General features: G+C 39.7%; 1 protein-coding gene across 1 annotated transcript in view; it reads right to left on the bottom strand.

The window, feature by feature from the left end:
* LOC119529270 (cytosolic beta-glucosidase) overlaps positions 1 to 8,682 on the bottom strand; it is a 127,936-nt gene extending 119,254 nt beyond the window's left edge. The window contains exon 1 of the mRNA XM_037829506.1: positions 8,557 to 8,682. Coding sequence (XP_037685434.1) covers positions 8,557 to 8,614 — 58 coding nt within the window. The 5' untranslated portion in view covers positions 8,615 to 8,682. The remainder of the gene's footprint in view (positions 1 to 8,556) is intronic.
* Positions 8,683 to 12,508: the final 3,826 nt, after the last annotated feature.

The raw sequence follows: 12,508 nt of genomic DNA, 5'->3' as shown, positions 1-12,508 counted from the left end.
TTATGTTCTGTCACATTGAGTTTCAAGATGTAATAAATTTCACAGGTAAATGCTCAGTTTTTTTCTTCCTTTTTTCTTACACACTGAGAGAAAAATAAACATTAAGTCTGGCCCCCCTTCTCTCATCCAGACAAGGGGCAGGTCCATTTGGTCAGCCCTGTTCTAGGAGCATACCAAAGAGTCAGGAGATCGGATCCAACCATAATGTTTAATCCACAGGATTTAGCAGAAAACAGGAACCAAGTTACACAGCCAAAATTAATTGTGTGGAGAAAGGTTTTAGGGAGTGGTCTAGAGAAATACTGGCCTACACCAACATCTATAGCAGGTTTTCATGTACCTCCAGCTCAGGTTTGTGTGGACCTGCTGAGTTTTAAAAATGGACTACAGAAGAACAACCTGGATAACATCTTCACAAACTGGTCATAAAACCAAGTAATACAGCTGCCCTGTTCATCCTCATGCTTTTTAGGGCACAATCACCTCAAATTCCTTAAGTATAGGATTCAACCTTATATACACCAAGAGAAACTTAAATGGCCAAAGTTTGAGGCCAACTGTAATTTCTGCTGACATAAAGCCAAATACAAAGTAAAATCAAACCCAAACATTGTATTGGTATCCAGTGCAGCATCAAGGGTTTATAATACCATTCATAAAACTGAGGCCTTTGCCTCCTGAAGAACCATAAACTCACATCCCACCAGGAAGCAATAACAAAGTAGTTTAGACTTTGCTTAGAATTTGTGGGGTTTTGCAAAGCATGTTCACCCCTTAAGAGCCTTCTCTGAAATCACTGGGAGTTACAAACTCATAAGAGCTATAAAGGTGGTCCTAAATGTCATTTTCATAGCTCCTCTGTGGCCTACCAAGGACATAAACAAAATACCATTGAGCTACCTGGCGCTGTGTGCCTCCCATGCTCTCCAGCCAAAACAGAAAACAGAGTCAGCTTCACAAATGGTTAAAGCCATGCGAATTTTTCTGAACTTAAAAATACTGCATGATTGAATAAGGAGTGAGATCTGATCGGTTTGTACAGGTTACTGTGAAGCCCTGATACATCCCAGAGTAATTTTGGCAGAGAATAAAAATGTGCTTGCAAAGCCCCCTTGAGGGACTGGGGGAAAATGTGGAAATGTTAAACTTCCCCACCTGGAGAATTACTGATACTTTCACAAGCATTGAGGACTACCAATTTAGAAGATCGAGCCCTCAATCCTGGGGCTTGCCCTTATGAAGATTGTTACTGCAAAGTAGAGGCTAAGCCTACTTATAATTGTGCCTAAGACTCACCCCCAGAGAACCTCTTTTGTTGCTCAGATGTGGCCCTCTCTCTCTAAACGAACTCTGCAGGTGAACTCACTGCCCTTCCCCCTACATAGGACATGACTGCCAGGGGTATGAGTCTCCCTGGCAACATGGGACATGACTCCTGGGGATGAACCTGGACCTGGCATTGTAGGATTGAGAAAGTCTTCTGGACCAAAAGGGGGGAAGAGAAATGAAACCAAGTTTCAGTGGCTGAGAGAGCTCAAATAGAGTCGAGAGGTCATTTCGGAGGTTATTCTTATGCATTATATGGATATTCCTTTTAGTTTCTAGTGTATTAGAATAGCTAGAAGGAAATACCCTGAAACTGCTGAACTGCAATCCAGTATCCTTGATTCTTGAAGACTATCATATAATTATATAGCTTATATGGTGTGACTGTGTGATTGTGAACACCTTGTGGTTCATACTCCCTTTATGCAATGTATGGACAGATGAGTAGAAAAATGAAGACAAAAATTAAATGCATAGTATGGGGGAACAGGTGGTATGAGATGCTTTGGGTGTTCTTTTTTATGTTTATTTTTATACTTCCTTTTTTGGAGTAATGAAAATGTTCACAAATTGATTGTGGTGATGAATGCACAAATATATGATGCGACTCTGAACAAATGATTGTTCACTTTGGATGATTGTGTAGTTTGTGACTGTATCTCAATAAAATTGAATTTAAAAAATACTGCATGAGACTTATGTCTCTCTGTACAATGATCACCTCCATTTTCTTCCCTTCCTCTTAGTCTAACAAATACATTTTTGCAGATTTTACAATAGTCTACAACTCACCTAAAACACATAATATTCCTCCTGCTTATACCACTTATTTACAGTTTTTTATTAGATTTATATTGTGTTTTCTCTCCAAAGGGCTCAAGGCACCACACAGCCAACTCATCTATACTAAACATTAAATTCTTCTTAAAAACCATATAATCAATGAAGTAGCCAAAAGGGAAGGCAGAAGTGACAAGAACAAGAACAGAAGAAGGAAGAACCAAGAGCTGATGAAATATGCAACCAAGTAGTAAACATGTTAGGAGGCCGAGCGATTAGAAGACCCCCTACCCTTCTCAGTCATCCCCACTTGCAAAGACCCCAGTGGTGCCTTCTATTCCAAATAAAAGAACCAAAATATCTCCATTTTTGTGCAGGGATTGTGCAGAGGGTGACGGGAAAGGAGGAGAGCTGAAGGGTGGGGGAGTTTTGAGGGGGTGGCAGAGTGGAGGCCTATGCTAGATATCTCTCAGGGCTCTCAAGAAGGTGTCTGAAAGCAAATACACCTATTCAGACAACTGTTTCCATTTAAAAACAAAGGGCTCACTTTTGAAAATCAGTGGAAAGCGATGCATGGTAATGTTCTATAACAAATCACTGAAATGTTAGAGATTTTTAAATAAATAATGTAATTAATGTTCAGTCTTCAGTTCTGAGGCCAAGGCAGCACACAAATTCAAAAGATTCTCAAAATCAAAATATGGCAGATTGAACTCAGCTTTTAAATTCCAGGCCACAATGATTTGACTAAACTTTATGTTGACTTCCTGCTTCTGTAAACAGAGCAATGGAAGAAGAGGTAGTTAAACAGTCACTCTGCAGACTAGCAGCTGGTAGAACCAGTCAAGAATGAGCATGAAAGGAGTATATTCTAATTGGCAATTCAAACAAGAAATGACCACTCATTAAAAGGAGAAGATGATGCAACTCTCCTCTCAACACCAAGTGGGAGAAAAAGCAGCCAGCAGAAAGAACAAGTATAGTAAAAACTATTACTACAAATATTATTATTTCTCTGTACCAGGCATTCTTGTGTTCCTGTTACACATGCTAATCTCCTTAATTCCCAGAACAAACCTACAAATGGGTATGACCACTTCCTAGTTTTACAAATAAGGAAACTGAGGTTTAAATAAGTTAGTTGCCCAAAGTCACTCAACTCGTAAGTGCTTGAGCTAGGATTCAAACCCAGCACTGAAAGATGGGTAAGAGCTCTTTAGGTGGGATACAGGCAAACACACAAAAGCCACCCTGTACACTGACAAGGAAAGCAAGTTGATAGCTCTTGACAGAGTACATTGGATCAAATTCCCCACCCTGAAAGCCACTGGAGCACAATAGTTGGTTCGCAAAGAAAGAACTTCATGTAAAGCAGCAGCAAGCCCAGGGCGGAAAAGCACAGACAAACCACCTCCAGGCAGACAGAAGAGGGCAGAGACACTGAGAACTTGGAAGAGAGAAGAGCCAGAACGGACCAGCTGACATTACCTCCTGGGTTCTGCTGAGCAAGCAGGAACTTGAAGCTGGTTACTGAATGCCTCTGCCTTGTTTTGTATAACCGGTTGTGAATTCCTATCAAGTTAATAGAACATTTCACAGGGAATCATTCTGAAAAGTCTTACTGCAGTCTCCGAAATATAAATATCATACATTGAGCACTTAACTGCTTGCCAAGCACTTGACATACATCATTGTATTTAAAACTCACAGTGATGCTATAAGGTAGATACCATAATTATTCTTGTCTTACAGATGAGAAAACCGAGGCCCAGAGAAGTTGAGTAACTTGCACAAAGTCACACAGCTAGTAAATAATAGAGCTAGGTCACAAATCCAGGGAGTCTGGCTCCAGAGCCCATCTTTATAATCACCATGCTATACTGCTCCTAAAACCTAATTAATTCTCCGTACTGCCATTGCAGTGCTCTGCCACCTCCTCTCTGACCTGTCTGACCTCTCTTCTCAGAGGGATGTCTTCTATATGGCAATTAAAGCAATTGTTGTAGCAGAGACCTTCATTCCCGTTTCCTGAGGTCTGGGCAATGGCAAATGAAGCTGGGAATGATAAAGAGCATAGACTGTGCCGGAATCAAGCTATTCCATCCTCTCAGTCTAGAATCTCCTCCATCTTCAAATGACTCTCTCCTTCTCATCCTTTAAGCTTTAGCTGTTATTTACCCAGAAAAGCCATGTCCTTTCAATACAATCTTCTGGGGGCAGATCTATTGTTTGGTGGGAACTTTTGATTAAGTTGTTTGCTTGGAGATGTGACCCAGCCTATTCAAGGTGCATCTTAATCCCGTTGCTGGAGTTCTCCATGAGGGGAAAAAAGACAGATGAAACTGAGAGAGATCAGAGATGCTTAGAAAGAAAATGTCCAGGGACATTTTGGAGAGAGCGAGCCATTTTAAAACCAGAACCCAGGAGAGAAGGACCAGCAGATGTCGCCATGTGCCTTCCCATGGGACAGAGGGACAAGGATGCCAGCAGCCTTTCTGGGAGAAGGTATCCTCCTCTTGATGCCTTAATTTAGATATTTTCATTGCCTTAGAGTTGTAACTTGTAACTTATTAAATTTCCATTGAAAAAGCCAATCCATTTCTGGTATATTGCACTCTAGCAGCTTTAGCAAACTGAAACACGTTCATTGACCATCCAACCTAAATTCACCACTTTCAGATGACTCCTTATCACAACACCCTGTTACCACCAAAGTGCTCACTATAAGCAGGGGAAACTTCATGTCTTTATTTACTTGTTTTTATCCGTATCTCCTGCTGGGTTATAAGCTCCGTGGCAATGGAGATCTTGTCTACCTTTACATCAGCCATGTTAACATAGAGTAGGTACTTAAATACTTTTGGGAAAAAAATGAATTAAAGTTATACAGGAAAATTCAGATCACCTATCAAGTTGGTGAACCAAAATAAACCCTCACCCTAAATAAACCCTGGAGAAACTATGGAAGAGGAATGGCATATGGATTCCAGGAACTAACAACAAACAAACAAATAGAAACTCCAGAGGAGAAAAGTGGGTTCTTGAACAGATTCATGAGAGAGCTTCAGCCTGGGTGGGGTCAAGAATAATGGGAGGACAGATTGGAATAAAGCTTAAATCTTATCCTTTCCTTTTAACTGCAATGTCATAGGGCAATCATGGCAGAAATTGGAGGCAGCTCTGAGGACCAGATCAAAAGTTCTGCTAGAGTGAAGACTTAATGAAAACAGCTTCACGGGGGCATTCACTACCTCCCCTAACCCCCACACCCACCTTCCACTCTTAAAATACCCACAGTCTGTGAGTTACAACCCTAGGAGGCTGCTCCCACACACACACCTCACCCTAAGTGCTGCTTTAGATCAACTGTTAATAATGAAACCCTAACTAAAGAATTTGCCTGGTAAAGTATCAGTAACCAAGTATTGAATTCCAGGGGTCAGCTGGCATATGGGGTTCTTCTCACTCCTTCCTTAAACACATACAGACAGAGGCAAGAGCCTGCTCATGACCTGTCCCCAGTATAAAACCACAATAATAAAACCAATGGGATACTGGCCAAAGAACATGCAAATAGACCAAAGAAACCCAATCTAGAGCTCAGAGACAGGCCCAAGTTTACAAGCATACAACATTCAATAAAGATGGCACCATGAATCAACAAAAAAAGTATGAAATGTTATAGATGGTGTTGAGAAATCTGGCTTACTATGAAAAGAAATATAAAAATCGTTCCTTACCTAAGCATTCCTCATAATGGGGGACTCAGTGGATTAAAGAACAAAATGTAAAAGTTAAAGCCAAAAAGTTAATAGAAGAAAATATGTGTGTGCCAGGAGTGGGAGAGAGCTTTGTAAACAAAACTGTGTATTTTGTAAGCACAAATGAGAAAGAAAAACAATTAATATATTTGATTACTTCACAAAGAGGATTTCTTTTCATTCTTTTCAGTGAAGGACATCACAGCCAAAGACAATAAACAGATGACAGGTAGCAGAAAGTCTTTACAATATCTTAAATTAAATGGGAATTAAAGCTAGAAGATACAAGAAACTTCTGCAAATTGTCAGGTAAAGATAGTAACCCTAGTTCTTGAAATAGTCAAAGAATAAAGCAGGCAATTTATAGAAGAGACTCCCACTCCAACCCACCAAAAAAAAAACTAACAAGCATAAGAAAAGATGTGTATTATTAATAGCAATGAAGGGAATACAAATTAAGACAAGGAAATATCACTTTATTATTAGACTGACAAAAATTAGAAGGCTGACTATTGCCAAGCATCAGTGAGATGTAAGGTGTTCTCAAGTCTGACTCCAGTTTTTGATGTTTGACTGTTGACATCTTTTAAGCCTCACTCCTCCTCCTTCCCCTTCTGCCCCATAACTAGGCAAAGTGATAAGAAAGCCCAGGTGCTCCTTCCTTTAGCTCCAGTCGGTGGTTCAAACTGTTAATGGGAACCCTCATCCTAGTGTCACCCCTAACCACCATAAAAACCCCAAGCCAATCTTCTTTCTGGCTCTTTCAAGCCATATTTGGACCTGCTTGGAAGCCCCTGCTCTTCCCAGGAAATCTCATTATCTAAGTAACAAGCTTTCTCATATACTCTGGTTGTGTGTTCTGTCTTTGGCCTTGACATATAAACCATATTTTGGGTGAGACTCCATCCTGTGTTGTAGAGTACCTACAAAATATGGGGCTTGAGAGACCCTAACGCACTGCTATTTGGGATGTATAATTATTCACTCATTCCAGAGTGCAATATGGTACTAAGGGGTGGAATTAAATATACACATAGCCTATTACCCAGCAATGCTATTCCTGTGTATAGATTCCAAAATAAATTCTTACACAGATCCATAAAAGAACATATATAAGGTTTATTTTTGGTGGTAGTAGTTGGGAGACAAACTAGGTATCTGTTACTGGAAGACTGGAGAGGTAAATTGTGGTGGATCCAGATAATGCAGTATTATACAGCAGGCAAAGCAACACATCAAATGCGCACAGAACATTTTCAATGGCTCTTAGAAATGAAGTGTTTCATCAAAAAAAGCAAGTTGCAGAGTAAGATTTATAAACAATGGCAATTAAATTATTTATTTGCATTAAAAGATACATGCAAATAAATAATAATACACATTTTACAAGATCACATAGCAATAAATGATAAAAATATTAGACACATTAGAGTGATTGCTCCAGAGGAAGGAAGTTTGGGAGGGGGGTGTGGAGGGGGGGGGGCACTTTAACAAACATAAATTTTGACCATTATGGGTTCATAACTATCATTTGTATTTGCTTATAACTTAGGAACTCTCTTACCTCACTTAATATTAGATGCTAAATAACGGTGGATTCTCTCCTGATTTGGGGAAAGTACCATTTCTGAATTACTTTAGAGCTAATGAACTTTCGCTCCCTGATAGGATTGAATGCTATCATTCAAAGTGCCATTATTCTAGTGTTTCCAAAGCATGTTTCATGAAATACTAGTCCCACAAAATTTACCAAGAGGAAAAAATACTAGAGTAAAATGGATTTTTGAAACTCCTCTTGAAGACACACAACACTTTTCATTAAATGTTCTGAGAAGTTCCACAATAGATACAGCTGATTAGCTTTCTTTGGCCCAGGGTTTTCCATACTTATTTGACAGAATAAACATTTTCCCATAATAGCTATTAACAATCCCTAATTCCTAATACATTATATTATATATTACATATGTATTATGTTCCTAACAATCCCTAATTCCTAATTCTAAAGTATATTTTGGAAAAACTGATCTAATCATCCTATTTTACAGATGAAGAAACTGAGACTCAGGGAGGAAAGGAGTTCACACACTCATGGATGGTAGAATGAAGACTGGAACTGAGATCTCCAACTCTAATCTGGGTGCTTCACCATATTATAGTGGCTCCCCTTTACTTACCATCTGCTCCCAGTAAATGGAATAGCATACTAAGATTGGGCTTTGCTTTGGACCCTCTAGAAATAGGATAGAGCACCCCTCCCAATTAATGAATATTCTTCTTTGAAGGGCTTTTTGAAGGAATTTACCCCAAATTTTCCAATAGGGAAAAATTAAAAAAAAACAAAAAATTGGCAGGGACTGTGTTCAATAAGCCAGTTGCGAAAGCAGCTGGTCCAAGGTAAACTATGTCTCAGATAAGCCTGGATTGACCGAAAATACAGCTGCACACTGGTCTTCACCCCTTCACACCACACCACCCTTGCACCAAGGGAAAAGGGGCATGGGAGCAGTCCAGAGGGAAATGTTAGCTTCTTGTGTTCGAAAAGTGGTAGAGTTACCTTTTTACAGTTAAGGTCCCTTCAATTCTTTTCCTTTTTAACTCCTCTCATCCCACAATTTTCCCTAGTCATACAGGACCCACCAGAAATAATCCATCCCAACCCTGGTGAAGGGGAAAGAGCTTCTCCTACCTTCCACTTGATAGGCTGCTGTAGCTGCCCCCCAGCCAAATCCTGCAGGAAAAGCCATGGTTTCAGAGACGGCAACCTGGGACCCGAGTCCTTTAGCCAGAGAAGTCAGAGAAGTTGTGCTATTAAGTGGACTCTCACCCAGACTGGACTCAGTATGCAAATGTGCATGCAAACAAAAGCTGAGCCTGACTAAAGGATCCCACTTGACTGGCCACAGTTTTGATAAGAATCCAAGACACTTGGTACAAGGCAAACAATTGTGCTTTCTTCTCTGAGCTCTCCCTGATTCTCAACAGAGCAGGACCAGCTGGGTATTGGCTGGGTTACTGCTTTGTCAGGGCACCCATTCACCTGATCTTTCCCCTTTTAATATAATGCATGGATAGTGCTTTAAAAAGTCAGGAAATCCCACTGAGATTTTCCCTTAGCATTCCTCCCAATCCCTAACCCCACCCCCATGGAGGTGAACATTTTCAACTGTTTCTTTTGGTGTTTACACCCATGTTCTTTAAATAATAGGCTGAAACTGCTACTTGTTTATTTTTGTTTGTTTTTTGTTTTTTGTTTTTTCAGTTTTAGATAAAAATCTGTTGACTTCTGTGTACAGGGGCAGAGGACCTAGTCAGTGCTCTCTCTCTTTCTCTCTCTTTTCTCTTACTTTTCCTCCCTCACCCACCCAACATGGTAAGTTTATCTTTTCTGTTTAAATAGATATTCAATATTTACACTACTCTGACTATATGTGTCTCCAAGCTGGTCCATGTAGTATTCCATGCTTACATGCAACTTTTTATTTTCTCTGGTGTGAATCAGTTATCTAGTTTTATGTCTATTTAATTTCCTCTCTACCTATCACTTATGCAACCCCAAATACTTTGATAGAAGTACAAATCTCTGAGTTGTTCAAACACGTCTGTTTTCCTGCTCCATTCTGCATTTGTTTTTAGGCCAACACAGCTGTAGTCCACAATCTCCCCCACCATCATTGAGGGACCCCCCCTTCACATCTTCCCTGGTCAGAAGCCTTGTTATGGATATGTCATGACTTCATCCCTCTTCATTTCCTCTCCCTTTTTGGAAAAGCAAGTCCTCAAATAATTTTCTCATACCAGGTTGTGGTAGGCTGAATTATGTACCCCAGCAAACCCATATTTCTCATCTTAATCTGGGTCACTGTGGATATGAGCCCACTGTAAATAGAACCTCTTGAAGATGTTATTTTTAGGTAAGGTGTGGCCCAACTTAATGAGGATGGATTTTAATCCATATTACTTGAGACCTTATAAAGAAAAGAGACTAAAAGCTGGGAGTCAGAGAAGGCCACAGGGAGAAGAGGAAGTCAACAGAAACTGGAAAGGCAGAGACAAGAAAAGGTTGCCGTGCTACAGCAGATGGAGATGCAAGCCAAGGAACCCCAAGGACTGTGGCAAGCCAGCAACAGCTCTCCACAGATTTAAGGAAGAAAGCAAGCCCTGCCAATACCTAGATTTCGGACTTCTAGCATTCCAAACTATGAGCCAATAATGTCCTGTTGTTAAGCTAACCCGTTGGATGGTATTTGTCATACCAACCTAGCAAACTAAGAGCATGATCGTTCATTTTATGTGTCAACATGGCCAGACTATAGCACCCAGTTTTTCAACGAAACATCATCCTAGGTACTGTTGTGAAGGTATTTGTAGATGTAATTAACATCTACAGCCAGATAACTTTAAGTAAAGATTATCCTCAATAATATGGGTGGGCCTCATTTGATCAGTTGGAAGGCTTTAAAAGCAAAAAACTGAGGTTTACCTGAAGAAGAAGAAATTCTGCCTCAAGACTACAAAATCAAATCCTGTCTGAGTTTTCAGCCTGTGGTGCTGCCCTACAGATTGCAGACTTCCCATTCCCACAATCCTATGACTCAGTTATATATAAGGAGACACGGGAAGTAAATTTTTTGAGTTCTGGAATTGTCTTTATTTAAATATTACACTTGACATATAGTTTGAATAGTGATGGAATTTAATGATGATAGTAATTTTCACTAAGAAATTTAAAGGCAATGGTCCATTATTTTGTAGCTTCAAGTGCAGCTATTGAGAAGTTTAACAAAAATCCAAATCCTAATCCTTTACGTACAATCTCTTCTGTTCCTCACCTACCCTCCCTGCTCTCCTGGCTTCTATTTCTGAAATTTCACTGTTATATGCCTTGGTGTGGGGCTTTTTCATCCATATGCCAGGCACCCAGTGTGCCTTAATCTAAAAAATATTGTTTTCCATTCCTAGGAAAGTTTTTAATATGTAATTTTTTTATAATTACCTTTTCTCTGTTTTTAGTTTATTTTCTCTTTCTGAAAATGTTATTATTTGGGGTTAGAACCCCTTAAATGATCCTCTATTTTTACTATTCTTTCTCTGCCAATTTTCTTTTTTTCTTTTGTTATACTTGCTGAGCTATTCATTTTTCATGATTTATTGTCCAAACCGCCTACTAAATTTTTTGAAACCTTGTATTTTTAATTTTCAAGAGTTCTTTTTGTTCATGATCAATTGGATCAATAACTTCTCTTATTTCTCTGAAGACGTTATGGGTTTTGATGTTCTCTTCTACATTATCTCTTTCCTCTCAATTTAATTTGATTGCTTGTTTTTCTACCTTTTTAGTTAGACTTTCTTCAAATAATATACTGTATTCCTTGTCTGTGTAATCCTATTTAAGAGTGAGTCATTAAAAAGCAGAGTGGCAGCATTATTTACAACAAAGAACCTTGGTGATGGTGGGCCACACTACCGAGTAAAGAGGTGGGTATCTTGCCATTTCGTTGTAGAACCTGCAACTATAAATATCTGGAGTAGATTTGTTTTGTTTTGTTCTGTTCTGTTCTGAGGCTGATCAGTTTTCCCAGAGGAGCCCTATAAGCTCGTAGCTGGGAAAATAGAACCAGCATTCCACTCTCCAAGCTAGAGAAGGAGGTAGAGCAGGGCTCACTTGCTATCCACTGGGGTCTTTCATGGGCACCCTTGATCCATGGCCTGGCTGATTTGACTTCTCCAGGGACCACATCTCTGCTTTCCAACCTGCTTCAGGGAGAATCAGTCAGCTGGCTGCATGTCTGGAGGACTAAATGCTACTTTGAACCAAATTATTTTCCAACCAAAACTACTTTTTTAAATCACTTTATTTTCCTCTCCTACATTTACACCCCAGACCTGCCTTCTATCGAATGCACTTGACATATCTCCAACTCATGATTCTTTCTACATTTTTGCAGCATAAATCTACTTCTGGCTTCTTCCTCTTGAGACTTAGGTTTCAACTTTCTCCAAAATGCTAAATTGATTATCATTTAACAATCTGCTTTTTAGCTTCTGGAATTCTGTTCACATTGCTTGAGCCCTGTGACCTCAATTCTCCCCTCCCTTTCATTGCCCTTGTGGACTTATTGTTCTTTTTTTTACTATTATTTTAGTTCATGTTATGGGTTAAATTGTGCCCCCCAAAAAGATATGTTCAAATCCTAACCCCCAGTCCCATGAATGTGACCTTATTTGGAAATAGGTCTTTGAAGTTGATTAGTAATATGGGACCACATTGGATAAGGATGGGCCAATCCGACTGAACCAATATGACTGGCGTCCTTTTAAGAAGAGGAAATTTGGACGTGGACCAGGATTGATACCAGGTAAAAGGTCATGTGAAGATGTTGAAGTGCTGAAGCTGCAAGCCAAGGAATGCCAAGGAATGCCAAGGATTGCCAGCAAACCACCAGAAGATGCTAGAAAAAAGCAAGGAGGGATTCTCCCCTACAGGTTTCTGAGTGAGCATAGCCCTGCCAACACCTTAATCTCAGACTCCGAGCATCCAGAACTGTGAGACAATAAGTTTCTGATGTATAAGCAACCCAGTTTGTGGTATTTTGTTACAGCAGCCCCCCAAAACTAATACAATTGTTTTAAATAAAATC

The sequence above is a fragment of the Choloepus didactylus genome, chromosome 3 (genome assembly GCF_015220235.1).
Source record: "Choloepus didactylus isolate mChoDid1 chromosome 3, mChoDid1.pri, whole genome shotgun sequence".
Classification (NCBI taxonomy): Eukaryota; Metazoa; Chordata; class Mammalia; order Pilosa; family Megalonychidae; genus Choloepus; species Choloepus didactylus.
Note: the sequence above shows the minus strand (reverse complement) of the source record. Positions and strands in the feature narration are given on the sequence as shown.